At 39.9% G+C, this 19,830-nt stretch overlaps 1 protein-coding gene across 1 annotated transcript in view; it reads right to left on the reverse strand.

Moving 5' to 3' along the window:
• The window catches only part of Adarb2 (adenosine deaminase RNA specific B2 (inactive)), a 548,969-nt gene that overhangs the window by 88,098 nt on the left and 441,041 nt on the right, over positions 1 to 19,830 (reverse strand). Inside the window, exon 4 of the mRNA XM_051194782.1 lies at positions 6,407 to 6,521. Within this exon, the coding sequence (XP_051050739.1) occupies positions 6,407 to 6,521 (115 nt within the window). The remainder of the gene's footprint in view (positions 1 to 6,406; positions 6,522 to 19,830) is intronic.

Raw genomic sequence — 19,830 nt, forward strand, 5'->3', positions numbered from 1 at the left:
GTCCTGAGAACAAGTTAACAAAGTTGGCAGAATATAGATGCCACTCCCAGTCCTTACAAGAGAAGCTTCTTTTTATAATGGATGGTGGTTCGTGTACGGAACTCACAACTAGTCAAAGATAGTGTTTGTGAAGGGCTGAGCCATAAAGAGGACATCTATCTCATAGCCCCTCCCCCTAAGGTTCAGGGAATATTGTGCAAGGGTGAGGTGAAAAGACTGAAAAAGCCAAAAGGGAGGACCAGGATGAAGCAGTGTCTCCTGAAATGACTGGATGCTGCTGCACTCATGAACTCACAGCAGATGCCGTATCTTGCACAAGACCTGCACAGGATCAAGCCAGTTAACATTCAAGCATGTAGTAGGAAGATGCTGTCGAGTTCCCTACTCCTACCGAGGAGCTAGTGACAACTAATAACTTCTGGGAAATGGAAGGTCAGCTTTCTTTGAAGGGTATGGCTCCTAGTAGGTTGATCACACTTCAGTGGATGGCCCAATACCCATGCATATATGTGTATCACAAATTGAACTTAGCAGTTTAAAAAATATGGACATGAACTTGGGAATGGGATGTAAGGTGTACGGTTTTTCTGCCCACCGCCAAGTCTTGTCCCGCTGCAGTGCCAGCCTCAAATAATACACAGAGACTTTGTATTTGATATTATGCTGTTGGCCAGTTACTTCTTTCTTATAGGCTAGCTCTGTTTTAATTATTAACCCATTTCTATATATTTCCATGTGGTTTCACCTACCTGGGAGTGGGGCAGGCGTCTGGTCTCCCCAGTCTCTCCATGCTGACTCTTCCTTACTACTTCCTCTTTCCTCCTTGTCTCCTAGTCCCTCCTATCTTCCTTTCCTATTGGCCAACAGTGCTTTATTTATTAACCAGTATGAGAAACATATATACAGAATGACATCTCCCATCATCTCCTCTTTTTTGTTTAAAATAAAAAGGGTTTTAGAAAATAAAAAGCTGTGGATTCCTTTCAGACTAATGTGGTTTGAGCAAGCCAGACCCCCTGAAACAGCATTCCTGGTGATCCAACATTCAAAACAGCTTGAACAAGCCAGCCTTGCAGACTATAGCCAGGATTTCTGCATCTTCTTAGGATCCCCATGACAGCGTCCCCTATCAGCAGGAAGTAGTTTGGAAAGAACGATGCCTAAATTCCCAAATAGTGTTTATAAATGTTTGTTTTCATATAACTGGGCTTGGTTATAAATGGTTAATGACCACAACCAATCTCTTTTTAAAGGTAAAAAGGGCATTATGGTATAGATATGAATACTTTGTTTTGAAACAGATTTTCATTTATTGATACAATTTAAGGTCAATTTTGTGATGTTTATATTTCTCCTTTTGTTTAGGTATTGTGTTTATATAGCTCATTTAGAAATGTAATGTATAATGTAGTACAGATTATAGATAATTACCTGTGATATTCAAAGCTTAGAGTTTAGTTAGGTTTTTCAAGATACACAGAGATGTATTTGAGATAGATAGGCTTTCTTCAAACCTTTCAAAGACCTACAGAATATGGCATTTAAAATGTTTTAGGGTTTTTATTGACAATGAGACATAATTGCTCCTGGCAACACCACCTGTGTCAGAAAGAAAGATGGACATTGAAGAAACTCTATGGAGTTTACTTCCAATATGGCAAGACTAGCCATTTGGACAAGATACTGCTCTTGTCTGGACTGTTTGACTTTATGGTGTATAAACTGGACATGCAGGACCCACAGAAAAGTGACTGCTGATTCAAGATGGACATTGCTACAGAGTTCCTGCTTCATGGAAGAGTCTGCCAGACAGTCTGCAGGACACAGAGAAAAATGATGGACAAGCTGACAATAAAAGAAGACAGATTAAAGTTTCCCGCTTTGCTGAAGAGTCTGCCAGACACACTATGGCCTATGGGCTGAAGATGGAAGATTACAAAAGAACTTCGGGTGATCAGGCAGTGAGTTGTCTCTGTCATTTCCAGAGTTTATATATTATCCTTCTGTGGTCTTTGAGGGACTTGAAGACAGAGAGTTATGGTTATAGTTTTCCTTAGTATTAAAGATAAGTTACTTAGACTTTAGACTCACAAATATAGGATAGATGATAGAATAGTTTCTTAAATCTTGCTAAATGTTAATGGACTAAATATTGTTAACTGTGATTCTTATTTGATAACTGTTGTGTGATATATTTTGCTATGTTAAGTTTAAAACCCTTCTTTTTATTTTAGACAGAAAAGAGGAGATGATGGGAGATGTCATTCTGTATATGTTTCTCATACTGCGTTAATGAATAAAGCACTGTTGGCCAATAGGAAAGTAAGATAGGCGGGAATAGGAGACAAGGGGGAAAGAGGAAGTAGTAAGGAGGAGTCAAGATGGAGAGTCTGGAGAAAGCAGTATGCCGGCCGGCTCCCCGGTAAGAAAAATACATAGATCAGCAGAAACGGGTTAATACTTAAGACAGAGCCAGCCGATAAGAAACTAGTACCTGGCCAGTAGCATTGTATCCAATACAGAGTCTCTGTGCATTATTTGGGGTTGGCGCGGCAGCGGGACAAGACCAGCGGTGGTAGGCAGAAAAACCCTACTCGTTACAATGGGATAAGATCTTGAAGGAGTTATGGATGAATATAATCAAAATATATTTTGTGTATGTAGAACTTCTCAAAGGATTAATAAAACCAATTCAATTGGGTAGAAAAGGTGAACAATGAAATTGGGGAGTATTAGTTTTTATTCATAAGTTATTTCATATTTGAATTTTATCATAATAGGATTGGGTTAATTAGATGAAGATTTCATAAACTTAGTCTGTTCATAAGTATATGTTTTCTTAATAGTATTACTTATAATGGCTAAAAAATAATATTCTTTTTGCAAACAGTGAAAATAGAATGAAGTTTATTTCAGAATCAGTTTAATTTATGGCGTTGTAATTGGTATAGCACACACACCACTATCTCTTAGTGTTCCTCAGGCATTTTCTCGAATAACTGAACCTGAATTAAGATCACATGACACATCAAATTAGAGTAAATGAATATTTACAAGTATTTTATTCATTACTTTGCATATTTCTTTATAATCTTTTCTAAATCAAAGTTCATTAACTATACCCTTTATAACAGGAAAGCAAATTCCAGCAATTGATACTCCAGGGTTCACAGACAACTAGTTATAAAGCCTTACCTTGTAAAGACTCTCTTTCACATAATGAATTTAGTTCACATAAATAAATAAATCACCTGTATAGAAAATAGTGCATTTGCTGGCAACCGAAGCATTATCTTTTCACAAGGCCTTGTAAAATACAATTGCTTTTAATATGAAGTCTCAAAAATCTCAAAACAGCTTCCAAACATTGCCATTTTTGAGTTTCCTATGAAAGCTGAAAGATACTCAGAGCTGGAAAAAGTTGAAAATCAACTGACAGAGTCACACTCATGTAGACTTTTGGACTTGGACATGTATTACACAAGAGAAGTGGAGTACCTCTCTGTCTGTCTGTCTGTCTGTCTTATCTTTCCTGCTGAATTGTTCTGGCAGCAACCTGTGATAGAAACCTATGAGACACTTTACATTTTTAAAAAGTGTTCAAATTTTGTTTGTGTGTTTTGAGACTCTGTGGATGATACTCTCAGGATTATTTTGTATTGGTTGTATGCTTTATTTATTTTGTTTCTAAATGACACTTTCCTCAGTTGATTATCAGTTTTCCCAAGATTAGACACTTGGCCAATTTTATTTTTTTGCTGTTTCCTCAGAACCTTAGTATTGTTGGCACTCAGCTAATAACTTGTGCATTGAAGATAGCATGATCACTAATGAACATTACAAGTTTCTTACTATGGATTGTAACTCTTCTAGTTTCATTTCTGTTGCTATGATAAATATCTTAGCAAACAGCAGCTCAGGGGAAGAAGGATTTGTTCAGCTTACAATTCAGGTTATACTCTATCATTGAGGGGGAAGTCAAGGCATGAACTTAAGCTGTTACATCACATTCACAATGAAGAAAAGGTAGAGACACACACGTGTGTGAGGACCTAATTCCTTACCTTCTTGATGTCATCTAAATTTCTTGTCCTTATACTGTTTAGGAGCCCCTGTCAGGAGGCTCTCACAATGGATTGGGTCTTCTCATATCAATTAAAAATCAAGACAGTGTCACGCAGACAAGCCTAAAGGATCTAGATAATCTGCTATTAAGACCCTTGGCCAACACAATTCATACTCCATGTTTCTTGTGTGTGTGTGTGTCTTTGTGCTTTATTTTTTAAGAGAGAGAGAGAGAGATGAAGAAACATCAAGTTAGATGGATCTGGGAGGAGATGGGGTAGAGAAAAGAATAAACTATGTTGTATTAACTTCTCAATAAATCAACAAAAACATAAAGACTCTTGCCAGGTGAATCTAGGATGTGTCAAGTTGACAGTAAAGCCTAACCAGCAAGGCTTCCAAGTATATTACACACACACACACACACACACACACACACACACACACACACACACACACATTTAACCTTCTCTGTAACCTTACTAGGTAGGTATTCCTCATATTGATCTTATTTTTATGAGCGAGAAAACCAAGTCCCAGAGATGCCAAGTACCCTGCCTCTAGTCACAAAGCTAGCTGTAGATGGAGCTGGATTAGTTTTCGATTGGATAGTTGAGTCTTTTCATGTAGAATGGTGGTGACTGCAAAGAGAATTAGTGGCTGGGTAGATACAAGATTGTACCTAATGGTGAATGTCTTGGCAAAGGTTGATTCAGCCCTGAATTTAGAGCATTTCCTGTTTTGCAGAGACAGATGCTGTTCAGTGTGTGAAAGGGGTGGGGTTGGTAGCCCTCATAGTGGTTCAGGTGTATGCATGACACCACATATAATGTCATTGAAAAAAGTGATATGCTTTGCTTTAGAACAGAATATTGTTTATAAAGTGATTTTCACCTTTTAAAGCATTTGATGTACTTTATCTTACAAATTACACTGTGAGGAAGCATTGGATTTCCACTTTGCTAAGATGGGGGAATAGGAAAGGCTGGATCATGTACACTGTGCCAGGCATATGATGGGACCTGAGGGTTTGTTTTCCTGTTTATTTGTTCTTGGGTATTGGAGTGATTCCTAGGTGTCTAGAGTGACAACTCTGACAATTATTTGATTTTTTCTTATTTTTAGCTATTAATAATTGTGGACACCACATAATGTTTCTCAGTCCTAGAAGTTGCCTACCTATACAAAGTCATGTATTTTTGTGAACCTTTTGTTGCTCCCAAATAAATTTTATGTTATGATAATTGTTCTTTGCTTTGGAGATAAAAATGGTTGAGTTTACACAACTAGATGATTAGTTACCTTTGTTCAGTAATTAGAAAATTTCAGAAATCTGACAGTTCAGATCCAGTCATCATTTTCTACCTACCCTGCATATAGTAGCAGGGACCTCCTATCAGATCTTGTCATCCTTGTTTTCTGGAATGGAATTGCATTTCTGAGAGCAGATTGGAATGATGAGTCTGGATAAGAAGGAGGACTTTCACCCAGTAGTGTATACCCCAGCAAGAGGACCTTAAACTCAGGAGGCAGCTACTTTGAAAGTACTCCAGTGTCTTGTATCCCTCTGTGTCTTTCACTCTTCTCCATGTCCTCCCCTGTCCTTCATGTCCCTTTGTATGTCCCCCATGTTTCTGTGTCTGCTGTGCACTGTGTCCTGACTAGATTCCCATATATCCTCACTCTCTCTTGTGTCTCTTTTTGTCCTTACTGTGTCACTTTGCATCCCCTTATGCCCCTTTGGTGTTCCCTCCATTGCTTCTCACAGCCTTCTACTGGTGGGAATCAATGTGAAGAGTGTACACTGAAAAGGGCCCATTGGCATTCTTTGATGAGAAAACAAGATACTTTGACAGCCAACATCCCTTGAGCAGTCCACCTTCACACCTGACTTCTTTTGTACACACTGGCTCCATCTTTCTGCTCTGTGTATAAACTCATGTAGTGTGCTCATTCTGTATGAGTGATATCATTAGTCACCAGTCTTAGACACCTTAGAAGTGTCAGAGAAGCAGGGCACCTCCATATCTGTCAGCTTCAAGTAGCCTGGCCTCTGGTTCAAGCATTTTATCAATATCAGCATCATTCTTGAAAGTGAAGTTATGCATAAATGCCTTATGGAATTCATGGGGGGTAAAGAGAAGTATCAAAAGTCTTCACAATATTGCCAGTGTGGTTGTTCTGATAGTAACAGTGGCCACTGATATCTTTGATTTCTACATTGTCTTCCTTTGTCCATCTCCATGTGTTAGGAAGCATCCTTCAACTCCAGGGACCAGGCTAATATTAACATTTCTTTCTGTGGAGACAAAAATTCCCACAGGAAAAGAAAGGTAGTTACCTTTTGTCATGACGATTCCTGCCAGTGTTTTGTGGCGGGCATACACAGACGTCAGACCGACTGTCAGTTCACGGAACTTCTGTGTAACCAGCTGGGCCACAGAGTCTGCAAAGTCCTGTAAGACACAAGCGTCAGTGCTCTTTGATGCGCTGGACAGAAGCAACTTGTGACAGCTGGCTATTGCACACCCCTTTCCTCAGCTCTGCCTTGCATAGTCCTCCAGGGGAGCCCCCACTTGCCTGCTGCCTGCTTCTCCCTGGTTCAGGATGCTAGGAAGGAGTTGCATGTGAGTAATTAACCCCCAGCATTGCCTTTACTGGAAGTCATTGTGCCTCTGTATTTGGGCAAGTTCCTACCTCCTGTCTGAGAAAGACCCTGCTCTACATCTGGTAGGTCCCTGTCCTGGGTCTGAGTAGGTTACTTCCTTGTGTCTAAGCGGGTCCATACCCCATGTTTGAATAGGTCCCAACCTTGTGTCTGAACAGGTCACTACCCTGTGTCTGAGCAGGTCCCTGCCCTGTGCCCTTTACTGAGCAGGCAACCTTTACATGAAAACATACAGTTCCTTCCTATCCTTGTTCCACAAAGCAGCAATCTCAGAGGAGACATTCAGGTGAAACTTGATGGGAGACATCCTGAAAGAATTGAAGGGGGATTTGTATTCATTATATTGGTTTGTTTTCTTTTTAGACAATAGTTTTCAACCTTCCTAATGCTATGGCCCTTATACAGTACTTCATGTTGTGGTGACCTCCCTGACCAAAAAGTTATTTTGTTACTACTTTATAACTGAAATTTTCCAACTGTTATGAATTGTATTGTAACTATCTGATATACAGGATATCTGATACATGACCCCAAAGGGGTTGTGAACCACAGATTGAGAACCACTGTTTTAGAATCAGAGACCAGTGTTTAAGTGTGAGAACCCCTCAGGCTACTCTTCTGGAGAACTGATCACCACAGCTTGTGTCATAACCTCTCCTCCTACCTTCAAACAGATGAACACAGCTGGGCGTTGGTGGCACACACCTTTAATCCCAGCACTTATGAGGCAGAGGCAGGAGGATCTCTGTGAGTATGAAGCCAGCCTGGTCTACAAAGCAAGTTCCAGGACAGGCTCTAAAACAATACAGTAAAACCCTGTCTGGAAAAACAAAAGCAGATCAGATGAACACAAGAACACAAGTATTCACACATGAACACATATAGCACATAGTAAACATAGCATACACATGCACACACATGTACACACAAATATACATGTATTCACAATATGCAATGAGTACTGTACACAAGCAGGCACATGTGTATACACACATACACACAAGTGCATACACACCTAACTTATCCTAAGGCCAACTCACGTTTCTATTAAAGCAGCTTATGTACACAGTAAGTAGCAAGGCCTAGAAAGTGTGACTCTGTGGCCACCACTCCTCTAGGTCCTGCAGCTGCAATCATGCATTCTAATTATGGAACTCCATGTCTTTTCATTAGGAAATCTTGCATGGTGTGACTGTCACATGCAGCGTAGAAACTTGGTTGAAATCCCAAATCTGAAGCCCATGATCTGGGATAAGTCATTCAAAACCCCTGAGCTCCATTTAACCAGTTTACAAGGTCATCCTTTTAAGTTTTCATCTGATCATGTTTTGGGAACAATTAAGTGGATTATCACTTCTTAGATGCTTAGTGCAGTGCATCAAACTTGGTAAGTGCTCAATAATGATGCTGCAACTGTTATTATTATTGTCCCTTGTCTTTGAAGGTATTGACCAAATCTTTATGCAACCAAATAAAAATATCAAGAATCAAATCAGCTGTTTTTTTTTGTGATTTGGATATTAATGCTTCTGTCATGTGCACATTGATAATTGTGCAGGCAACTGGTGTTTAGACATCTGTTATATAAAACTAAGAGTTAAATTGGCAGGTTAAAGATTTCATTTGTATGTACTAAAATGTGTTCATGTGCAAATGGGGCTGCCTAAGGAAGCAATCCTGCCCACACAAATAACCTGACATTTCCTGCCCAATTCTTTATTGATAAAGGCAGGGCAATAGGGAGGGCCTAGGACTTCTTTTTTCCCAGCATAGCCTCTGGGATTTGAAGGCCTTTTTTCCTTTCTATTGTTACTGTCATGGCAGGTGCTTGTGTTTTGAAATGCTTTGTAAATCACTATGGAAACACTGTAAAGGAAAGATACTCCGCAAACTGGGCTTCCCTTAAGTGGCTGTAGTGTTGGGTAGGGAAGGAAGAGGCAAGCCCTAAATTTTCTGGAACTTCTTTTTAGATAGTTTCTTCCCATATCCTCTTTCATTCAAGCTGCTTGGTGAGAGACCATGACCGCCAGGGGTTTGCCAGAAAGAATTTTAGCAATAAATCCTGGATTGGCTTGAGAATGCCCTGTCCTTTTATGTCTTAGAGAGTGAGGGCCACAGTCTACATTTTTAGACACTTTGTGTGCTAAGACATGGTGCTGGGGAATAACTATAACTGGGGCCTTAGAATTGTAGAATCTCAGTGAGTCACAGTTCTGGAGGCCGGGGCCCAAGGTTCACATATCAAAGGGCTGTGCTCCCTTGGAGGGTGTTGGTAGAAGATCAATCCTATGTTCCCATCTGGTCAGAGTATTGAAGAAAGGCTTTGAAGGTGATGTTTGATGTAAACTGAAACTTGAAGGAAGAGAGTAGGATTTCTAGTGTTTCCTTCCTCAATTTTCTATTTTTCAAGTAAGAAAATGTATTTGTTCTCCTTTCTCCGCTCAACCCTTGAGCACATCAGTAGATATGCTACTGACACACGTGTCCTGAACTTCCATCATTTGGGAATGCCTTTCCTACCCCAGGGACCTCAATCACATCCTGGCATCTCCACATGACATTTGCCTTTTTATCTTGGGAGTCAGTTTTTAATTTTTTATGCATGTTAATCTCGTTCCCAAGTCTTTCAAAGAGCAAAGCATGCTTGTGTCTTCTCTAAGATCTCTTTCTTGGCACTGGGCATTGTGTCTTCCTTAGAGTTATTTAAAACAGCATATTCATTTGTCCTTTCTTTCAATCTTGAAATATTTCAGGGTTCAAGGATGATAACAAGGCCTACCAGGAGACATTTCTTAACTCTTTTTTATGTGCCTGATAGAGCTCCTGCTGAAGTACCCAGCACAAGATTCCCTCCAAACACTGAATTATAGAAAGACCAACTTCATTTTGGAAATCTGAATATCACTCTGTGTCTCTTACGGATGGCAACACAAACAGACTACAGAGACTTGGAGCCTTTGTATGTATCATCTCATTAATCCTTCCAAAAAGAGTACCGTCTTTATCCCATTTAATTACTTAAGTGATGCCACCTAAGTCACCTGGCCAGGATGTGACAGACACAGAACTTAACCTCCATTCCCAATATGAGGCTTTCCATGCTAAATTGGTAACTTAATTGCTCCAGCAAGAAGCAAGATTCATGTCTTAAGACTTCCCACAGACTTAGTTCTATCTGCATACCCTGTTTGTAACTGGACATAACTGAATCTATACTGTCATTGTGAGGAGGGTTGGGGTGTACACAGAAGGCCCAAGATCCCTTGACACCCTCTGGGCTGGTATCCCAGGATGCTTTGCACCCATTATGAGTTAATTAGCCCTGAGCCGCAGTGATCCCCTAATGGAGTCATTTGAGGAAATGCTGAAGCAGAACAAATCACATTTGGTTCGGATCTCAGCATTTCCACAGATGATGGGTTCCTCGACTCACTTGGTTTGGCAAAGCACATGGGCCGATGGGACTTCAGGTGCTATTCACAGAGTGACAGAGACCTCTAGCCAGCACAGATGGCTTAGGATTGAGAAAAACAGCATAGTGAGACAGTTTGTGCAGGCGGAGTTTCCCTTATCTGGTTACCTCCAGGAGGCCTGAGATATAGTTCCCAATTATTAGATTACAGACCCTGGCATTCCACACTCAGTCTTGGGAAGGCCAGGTCAAGGCTGTCAGTAACTATCCCCTGTCAGGGCAGGTAGGTGGGGGCTTCATCCCCTCAACACACATAAATACCGGGCTGCCATACCTGTTTATTAATCTGTTATACACCACTCTGTCTGTGGTCCTTTAAATTCTAGACACTGGAGAAATGACTCAGTGGGTAAAGGTTTTAATTACCTCTAAGCTTGTTTACCTGAGTTCTATTCTCAGAACACACATGATGAAAGGACAGAACCAATGACCACAAGTTGTCTTCTGGATCCCATATGTGCACCATGGATGTATTCCCTTCCCCACATGGATATATACATACAAATGTAATAAAAATGTAAAAATCCAAAATTTTTGTTTGCAGTATTTCGATGTCTTTTCTCATGTCTACAGACCACCAATTCTTAGAATGCCAGCAATACCCTGTTGTGAAATATTCCTTTACACTGTGTAAAGATATGTCATTGTGACTGGTTTTAAAAGAAGCTAAATGGCCAATAGCTAGGCAGGGTTTTTTGGGGCAGAGAGAATGCTGGGAAGAACAAAGGGGAGTCTAGACTAGATGCCTCTTCTCTCATCTTCTCTACACTGCCATGTTACTGTGTGCTCACACACCTTCTTCCTGCATGGATAAAGGGAGAAAGCAAGAACAAGCACTCCAGTGCTTCTTCTTTAAGGATGCTAACCCATGGAATCAGGGCCCTAATATATGTTTGACTTTGCATACTTCCTCAGAGGCTCAGTGTTTAGTTGTGGGTGTCTGTTTCTCTTTCCATCAGCTACTAAATGAGGGCTCCATGATGGTGGATAAGTTAGTTGTCAATCTCATTATCAGGGAAGGGCATTTATGGTAGCCTTCCCATGGTTGCTCAAATTGTTAGTTGGGGTCAGTCTTGTAGATCTCTGGACATTTCTCTAGGTTCAGTTTTCTCTTCAAACCTATAATGGCTCCCTCTTTTAAGGTCTCTCTCTCTCTCTCCTTCTCTCTCTCTCTCTCTCTCTCTCTCTCTCTCTCTCTCTCCTCTCATCAATTCCTCCTCTGACTCAATCTTCCTAGTTCCACATGCTTTCCTCTCCTCCCCTTCTCTTTCTCCTAGTTCCCTCTCCACTCACTGCCCCCTACGCCCGCCCACTCCCCTTATGCTCTAGAGATCTTGTCCATTTCCCCTTCTGTGATGGACCTTATATGAGTCTCTTAGAATCCTTCTTGTATCCTAGTTTCTCTGGCAGTGTGAATTATAGGCTGGTGATCCTTTGCTCTTTGTCTAAAATCCATACATGAGTGAGTGTACACCATGTTCCTCTTTTTCTGAGTGGGTTACCTCACTCAAGATGGCTTCTTCAAGTTCCATCCACTTGCCTGTGAATTTTAAGATTCCATTGTTTTTTTCAGCACAGTAGTATTCCATTGTGTAAATGTTCCACATCTTCTTTATCCATTTTTCAGTTGAGGGGCATCTAGGTTGCTTCTAGGATCTTGCTATTACAAATAATGCTTCTATGAACATAGTTGAGTACATGTCTTTGTTGTATGGATGTGGATCATTTGGACATATGCCTAACAGGGGGATTGCTGGGTCCTGTGGTAGACTGATTCCCATTTTCCTGAGGAACCACCATACTGATCTCCAAAATGGCTGTACAAGTTTGCACTCCCACCAGAAGTGGAGGAGTGTTTCCCTTTCTTCATATCCTCTCCAGCATAAGTTGTCATTGGTGTTTCTAATTTTAGCCATTCTGGCAGGAGTAAGATGGTATCTCAAAGTTGTTTTGATTTGCATTTCCCTGATAGCTAAGGATGTTGAACACTTCCTTAAGTGTCTTTTAGCCTTTTTTGATTTCCTCTATTGAGAGTTCTCTATTCAGTTCTGTACCCTGTTTTTTAATAGGTTATTTGGCATTTTGTTGACTAGTTTCTTGAGTTCTTTGTATATTTTGGAGATTAGCCCTGTCAGGTCTAGAATTGATGAAGATCTTTTCCCATTCTTGTGCTGCTGACTGGTCTTGTCTACTGTGTCCTTTGCCTTACAGAAGCTTCTAAGTTTGAGGAGGTCCCGTTTATTAATTGTTGATCTCAGTGTCTGTGCTACTGGAGTTATGTTCAGGAAGCAGTCTCCTTTACTAATTTGTTCAAGGGTACCTCCCACTATCTCTTCTAAGAGGTTCAGTGTGGCTGAATTGATGTTGAGGTCTTTGATCCATTTGGACTTGAGTTTTGTGCATGGCGATAGACATGGGTCTATCTGCAGTCTTCTACACACCATCATCCAGTTGTGCCAGCACCATTTGTTGAAGATGCTTTCCTCCTCCCATTGCATTCTTTTAGCTGTTTTGTCAAAAATCAGGAGTGTGGGTTAATATCAGGATTTTCGATTCGATTCCATTGGTGTACTTGTCTATTTTTGTGCCAATACCAGGCTGTTTTCAGGACAATAGCTTTGTAGTAGAGCTTGAAGTCAGGGATGGTGATGCCTCCTGAAGTTCCTTCATTGTACAGGGTTGTTTTGGCTATCCTGGTTCTTTTGTTTTTCCATATAGTTGATTATTATCTTTTCAAGGTCAGTGAAGAATTGTGCTGGGGTTTTAATGGGAATTGCATTGAATCTGTAGATTGCTTTTGGCAAGATTACCATTTTTACTATATTTATCCTACCTGTCCAAGATCATGGGAGATCTTTCCATTTTCTGGTATCTTCTTTAATTTCTTTCTTTAAAGACACAAAGTTCTTATTATATAGGTCTTTCACTTGTTTGGTTAGCATTACCCCAAGATACTTTATGTTGTTTGTGGCTATTATAAAGGGTGATGTTTCTCTGATTTCTTTCTCAGCCCCTTTGTTGTCTGAATAAAGTAGGGCTACTGATTTTTTTTTTGAGTTTATCTTGTATCTTGCTAGTTTGCTGAAGCTGTTTATCAGCTGTAGAAATTCCCTGGTAGTGTTTTTTGGGTGGCTTATGTAAACTATCATATCATTTGCAAATAGAGACAGTTTGACTTCTTCTTTTCCAATTTGGATCCCTTGATCTCCTTTTGTTGTCTTATAGCTTTAGCTAGAACTTCAAGTACAATATTGAAGAGCTATGGAGAGAGAGAAGTCAACCTTGTCTTGTTCCTGATTTTAGAGGAATCACCTTAAGCTTCTCTCCATTCAGTTGATGTTGGCTGTTGGTTTACTGTATATTGCTTTTATTATGTTTAAGTATGTTTCTATTATCCCTGATTTCTTCAAGACCTTTATCATGAAAGGGTGTTGAATTTTGTCGAAGGCCTTTTTCAGCATTAGGGAGATGATCATGTAGTTTTTATTTTTCAGTTTGTTTATATGGTGGATCATGTTGATAGATTTTTGCATGTTAAACCATCCCTGTAATCCAGATATGAAGCCTACTTGGTCATAGTGGGTGATTTCTCTGATGTATTCTTGGATTCGGTTTGGCAGTATTTTATTGAGTATTTTTGTATCAATTTTCATGAAGGATATTGGTCTGTAGTTTTCTTTTTTAATTGTGTCTTGGTGTGGCTTGAGTACCAAGGTGATTTTGGCCTCGTAAAAAGTTTCTATTGTGTGGAACAATTTGAGGAGTATGTATTAACTCTTCCTTGAATTTCTGGTAGAATTCTACCCTGGAGCCATCTGGCCCTGGGCTTTTTTTGGTTGGAAGGCTTTTGATGACTGCTTCTATTTCATTAGGGGTTATAGGTCTATTTTAGTCATTTATCTGTTCTTGATTTAATTTGGTAAGTGATAGTTGTCCAGAAATTGTTCATTTCCTTTGAATTTTCAAAGTTTGTGGAGTACAGGTTTTCAAAGTATAACCTGGAAATTGTCTGGATTTCCTCAGTGTCCATTGTCATGTCCCCATTTTTGTTTCTGATTTTGTTAATTTGCATGTTCTCTTTCTCTCTCTGCTTTTTGGTTAGTTTGGATAAAGGTTTGCCTATCTTGTTGATTTTCTCAAAAAACCAATTCTTTGTTGCATTAATTTTTTTGTATTGTTTTCCTGGTTTCTACTTTATTGATTTCTGCCCTCAAATTGATTATGTGCTGGCATCTACTCCTCTGGGGTAAGCTTGCTTCTTTTTGTTCTAAGCTTTCATTTGTGCTGTAAATACTCTAATGTGACTATCCTCCTTATGTTAATATGGGCACTTAGTGCAATGAACTTCCCTCATAGCACTGCTTTTAAGGTGTCCCATAAGTTTGGGTGTGTTGTGTCCTTGAATTTTAGGAAGTCCTTAATTTCTTTCTTTATTTCTTCTTTGACCCAGGTATGGTGCAATTTTGCATTATTCAGTTTCCATGAGTTTGTAGGGTTTCTGCGATTTGTGATGTTATTGAATTCCAACTTTAAAGCATGGTGGTCTGATAAGATACATGGGACTATTCCATTTTTTTTTTTAATCTGTTGAGGTTTGTTATGTCACCTAGCATGTGGAGCAGAGAAGAAGGTATGTTCTTTTGTGTTTGGATGGAATGTTCTATAGATGTCTCTTAAACCCAATTGAGACGTAACTTCCGTTAGTTCTTTTGTTTCTTTGTTAATTTTGTGACTGGTGGTCCTGTCTAGCAGTGAGAGTGGGGTGTTGAAGTCTCCCACTATGAGTGTGTGAGGCTTTATGTGAGCTTTGAGTTTTAGTAGCATTTCTTTTACAAATGTGGGTGCCTTTGTATTTGGGGCATAGATGTTCAGAATTGAGACTTTGTGCTGATGCATTTCTCCTGTGATGAATACAAAATGACCATCTTCATCTCTATTGATTGAATTTGGTTTGAATTCTAACTTGTTAGATATTAGGATAGCCACACCTGCTTGCTTCTTATAGGACCATACTTCTGTGACTTTATTTAACCTTAATAATCATTCCAAGTACAGTCACATTTGGCACTGCAATAATAATGTATGGATTTAAAGAAGATAGAGGCATTCATCTACAACATATTTCAAAATACAAACTCTCTCAAACAACACCATCTATTATGCCTTAGTCTGACAGTTATGGTGTACCATACCAATTACTCTTGTGCTGTATAAATTAGAACCCAAAGCAAGGGAATCAATAGGGTTGGCAGGGATGGTGTGTGCCAACAGGAATGTTTTCTCCTTCTTTAACATATGGCCGTTCCTTATTCCTTAGCATTGTGGAGCCATGTTAACTAGGACTGACTTGGAGTGTTGGAGGAAATGATATTTACCATTTTAAGTAAGTAAAGCCCTCAAATGCTTAAGAGATGCACCTTGTCTGTTTCTATAGCTCTTTTTATATACTGTCTTTCTCTCTCTTTTAGCCCTACTCATGTTTTCCCTTCTTCCTCTAGGGTAGGTTATGTTCCCATGATACTGTTACTAGAGACAAGAGGCAATGTTACTCACATGTTGTAAACCATATAGTTTAATTCATAATAAACCACTGATATGGGGGTTGTAGTTTCCAGTAAGGACATTAGAGGAAAAAAAGGAATGAATTATAAAATGACAAATAAAACCTAAACATCAAGCTCAAGAAAACTGAGTAGTCCTCATTGCTGAGATCTGTATAGCCTTGGGACTGAACTGACTGATGAAATGGAGAATGAAGAAGTGATAGACATACATACAGAATATCCAGGAACAGGTGAACCATGGTCACTGATGGAGACACATTTTTCGTCCCAGTGTGTTTAATTACATACAGCTGGTTGAGGAGGTGGGCTAACTAATCTTTACAGGGGTCTCTATAGGAAGCAGTCTAAGGTTATAGTCATCTAGAAGATGAAGCTGTGGTTGGTTTTTTCTGTACACAATGTCCACATCCCTTAGTACTCAGACCATGGGAAGGCTTTGCTAGTCCCTGGAGCTTCACCAGGGAAGGTCTTGCCATTCTTATAGGTGTGAAGCGTTGGGATTCTTGACATAGTCATTCATGTCAATGATATACATTCACTCAGGACTTCATCTGCTCTCCCACACCATAGAGACAACACTGTGAGTAGAAAATAGCTGGCTGCTATGGCACATCCATAGCTGATTTTTTGCTGACCTATGGTGGCTCTACAATGAGCTAGATACCACAGCTAGCATGGTAATTGTGGAGGGTTACCTACTTCAATCTCATGTCAAGTTCAGATGTCTTCAGTACTAGAGACAGTTTCTTTTGGATGGTCTGGACTAAGTTCTCTGTTTTCTTGCTGGCCAGTTGTGAGCATTTTCAGTATGAAAGTAGGTGTTATGGAAGCTTCACTTGTATGGAATTTTAATTTATACCTTGTGGATTCACATGGATGAAGAGACACAAAGCATGGGGTGTTTCTCTTCTGTGTGCCAAATGACCTTGGACAAGTAGAAAGAGAATTTGAGTGGCTTGGGATTTGTTTTAGAGATTTCCCCTAACTTGGGTCTAAAGTTATCCTTGATAAAACACCTATTGAATGTTGCTCTGTATCTCATCAGCTGGGGCTCAGGAGCAGCCAGGACAGATGCACAGACTGTGGTTGTCTTAACCCCTCATGCCTGGGCAAGGACTTGGAGCAGACATGACATCTGCTGTTTTTAGCCCAAGCAGGCTCGGTGAGGGCACTCCCTACTTAGAATCTCCTTTGCTGTAACCTTTCCTTCTGTGTTATTTTGAAAAATACTTTTGCGGAATCCATACACTTTATACTAAGCATGTTTCTTAACAAATGTTTCATAAAGGTGATTGGAAGAAGGAGAAGAAGAAGGAAGGAGAAGCAGAAGGAGAAGAAGGAAAGAAAGAAAAGCAAATCAAGGATTCCTCTCCCCTTTTTTACTTTGAGTGGTGAAACCATTAAAACAAAGAAAGCCTTTCAGTTGTGCATTAAGATTTATTTCTTTGATGTTTAACCAGAGTTACTTTCTGTGATTACTTTAATGAGTCTTGTTTATGGCTCCACCATGAGACTCTTCACCCCCTTTGAAAATTATAACAAGTGTAAGCAGATGACTTCTACTGGTAACCTTTATTTCTCTTAATACCCCACCTCTCCTAATACCCCACCTCCCCTAATGCCCTACTTCCCCTAATACTTCACATCCCCTAATACTCCACCCCTAATGCCCCACCTTTCCTATGCCCCACCTCCCCAATACCCTACTTTCCCTAATACCCCCTTTCTCTTATACCCACCTCCCCTAATGCCCCATCTCCCCTAACACCCCACATTCCCTAATGCCCCACCTCCCCTAATGTCCCTCCTTCCTAGCACCCCACTTCTGCTAGTACCCCAACTCTGCTAGTACCCTATCTCCTTTTATACCCCACCACCTCTAATATCCCACCTCCACTAATATCCCACCTCCCTTAATACCTCACCTGCCCTAATATCCCACCTCCCCTAATACCCACCTCCCCTAATGCCCAACTTACCCTAATGCCCCACCTCCCCCTAAACCCCTTCCCTAATGCCCCACCTTCCTAAAGTCCTTGAATCTGCCCCTGATAAATGCTACCAGAATGTGTTGTTCTTTAGTCATGTTCATAATGGATTCTTATCCTCCTCATTCTGTCAGGACAAATTTGCCGTTTATTTTGTTTGTTTTGAGGTGGAGGCTCACTGTACTGACTTAGGCTAGTCTTAAACTCTTGGGCTCAAATCCTTTATCTCTTGAACCATGGGGTCCAGCTCACTTAGTACTTTAAATATTCAGAGACCTACACTACCTTTGTGTTTGGCAATTATCTGTCTTATCTCTTTCTCTATCATCTATTCATTCTCTTTGTCTTTTTTAAGTATGTAAGTATTGATCTACAATATTTTTTTTAAGACAATGTCTTTCTGTGTAGCCAGACTAGCATTAAACTCGTGCTTCAGCTTCCCTGTTGCAGAGATTTCAGGCATGTAATACCGTACAAGGCTTAAACATGCACATTTTAGTGATTGGCCCAAGTCACTTTTATTTATTTACTCATTTATTAATTTGTGTGTTCACATGTGTAGCTAAGTATGTGTGTATGCAGGCACATACACATGGAAGTTGGAGAACAACTTCAGGTGTCATTCTCCAGGAGCTATACTCAAATTTATTCATTAACTCCAGGGTCTCCTTATCTCCCTCCCATCACTGTGAACTCTCACGCATCACTATTAGTTGCTTGCTCATATTAACATGGTTTTGGTTTTTGTTTGTGACTCATTTAGTTTCCAGGGCTCACTATGTGACAATTGGGTTGGAATTTTCCACTGGAGCCTGATGGAGTCATCAGTGGATACCCAACTAAAGGCAACCATGCTTCCTAAATCTATCATTAACAGATAGTTCATCCTGGATTTTCTGTTTTATACATCACTGTTGTGGGCTTCATTCTTGTCCAGATTCAGTGCAAGCCTCCCCAGATGCAACAAGTTCATTATTGCAAGGACTGTGTCTTGCCTGAAAATGACATTTCTCCACTCCTCTCCCTACTTATGGCTCTATTTTTTTTGTCTCACTCTTCCTTGGCATTCCCAAGCCTTAGAGGAGATGGTATATTTATATGGGTTGTATAAATATGGCTTATTTAGGGCTGAACTCTCATTTGTCATGTATTCGCTACACCTCGTGCAGACATGAGTTTCTACATTCACCACTGTTCACTGGGAAGAGAGACAGGGAACTTCACTGGTATTGGAGGACTGACTAGCCTGAAAGCCCCAGGGATCTGCCTCTTTCTGCATCCCTAGCACTGTACCATTGTACCTGGAATCTTAGGTGGATACTGAGGACTGAATTCATGCTTGTTTGGCAAGGACTTTACTAACTGAGCTACCTGTGCACTCCAACCCTTACAGCACTTTAAAATGGGTTTTGCAAAGGATAACTTGACAGAATGCTTATTTTTTTTTTTATAGTTTATGTGGTTTTCCTGGGTTTTGAACAAATAATTTTATGTTCAGACCTTCAAGAATCATTGGGGGGGGGAGTTTGGTTTAGGGAAGTTCAGAGTAATCATGGCTTTTAGCTTTTTTACTTTTTAAAAAATTCAATTAGTATTTTATTTATTTATTTATTTATTTATTTATTTATTTATTTATTTATTATGTATACAGTGTTCTGCTGGCATGTATGTCTGCACACCAGAAGAAGGCATCAAATCTCATTATAGATGTTTGTGAGCTACCTTGTAGTTGCTGAGAATTGAACTCAGGACCTCTAGAAGAGTAGCCAGTGCTCTTAAACTCTGAGCCATCTCTTCAGCCTGAGCTGTTTTAGTCTTCATCCTTCTATTTTTCATTTCCTCTAGAAAGCCCTTCACGTGTCTGCTGTCTCCATAGTGTGGCTATTTTAAATGAGGCATCTGTGTGTAGTTTTTTGTAGTTGAATTTGTGTATGCAAATGACATTAGTTTTGATTATGTGCAGCTTAGAAGCAATACAGAAATTTGGGTTATGGGGAAACATAGTTGTCTAATTGGACACTAGCGTTTCATCATTGTAATTACATAGTGCTAATGTAGTCAACTTTGTTTACT

Source organism: Phodopus roborovskii, unplaced genomic scaffold (genome assembly GCF_943737965.1).
Source record: "Phodopus roborovskii unplaced genomic scaffold, PHOROB, whole genome shotgun sequence".
In the NCBI taxonomy this organism is placed as follows: domain Eukaryota; kingdom Metazoa; phylum Chordata; class Mammalia; order Rodentia; family Cricetidae; genus Phodopus; species Phodopus roborovskii.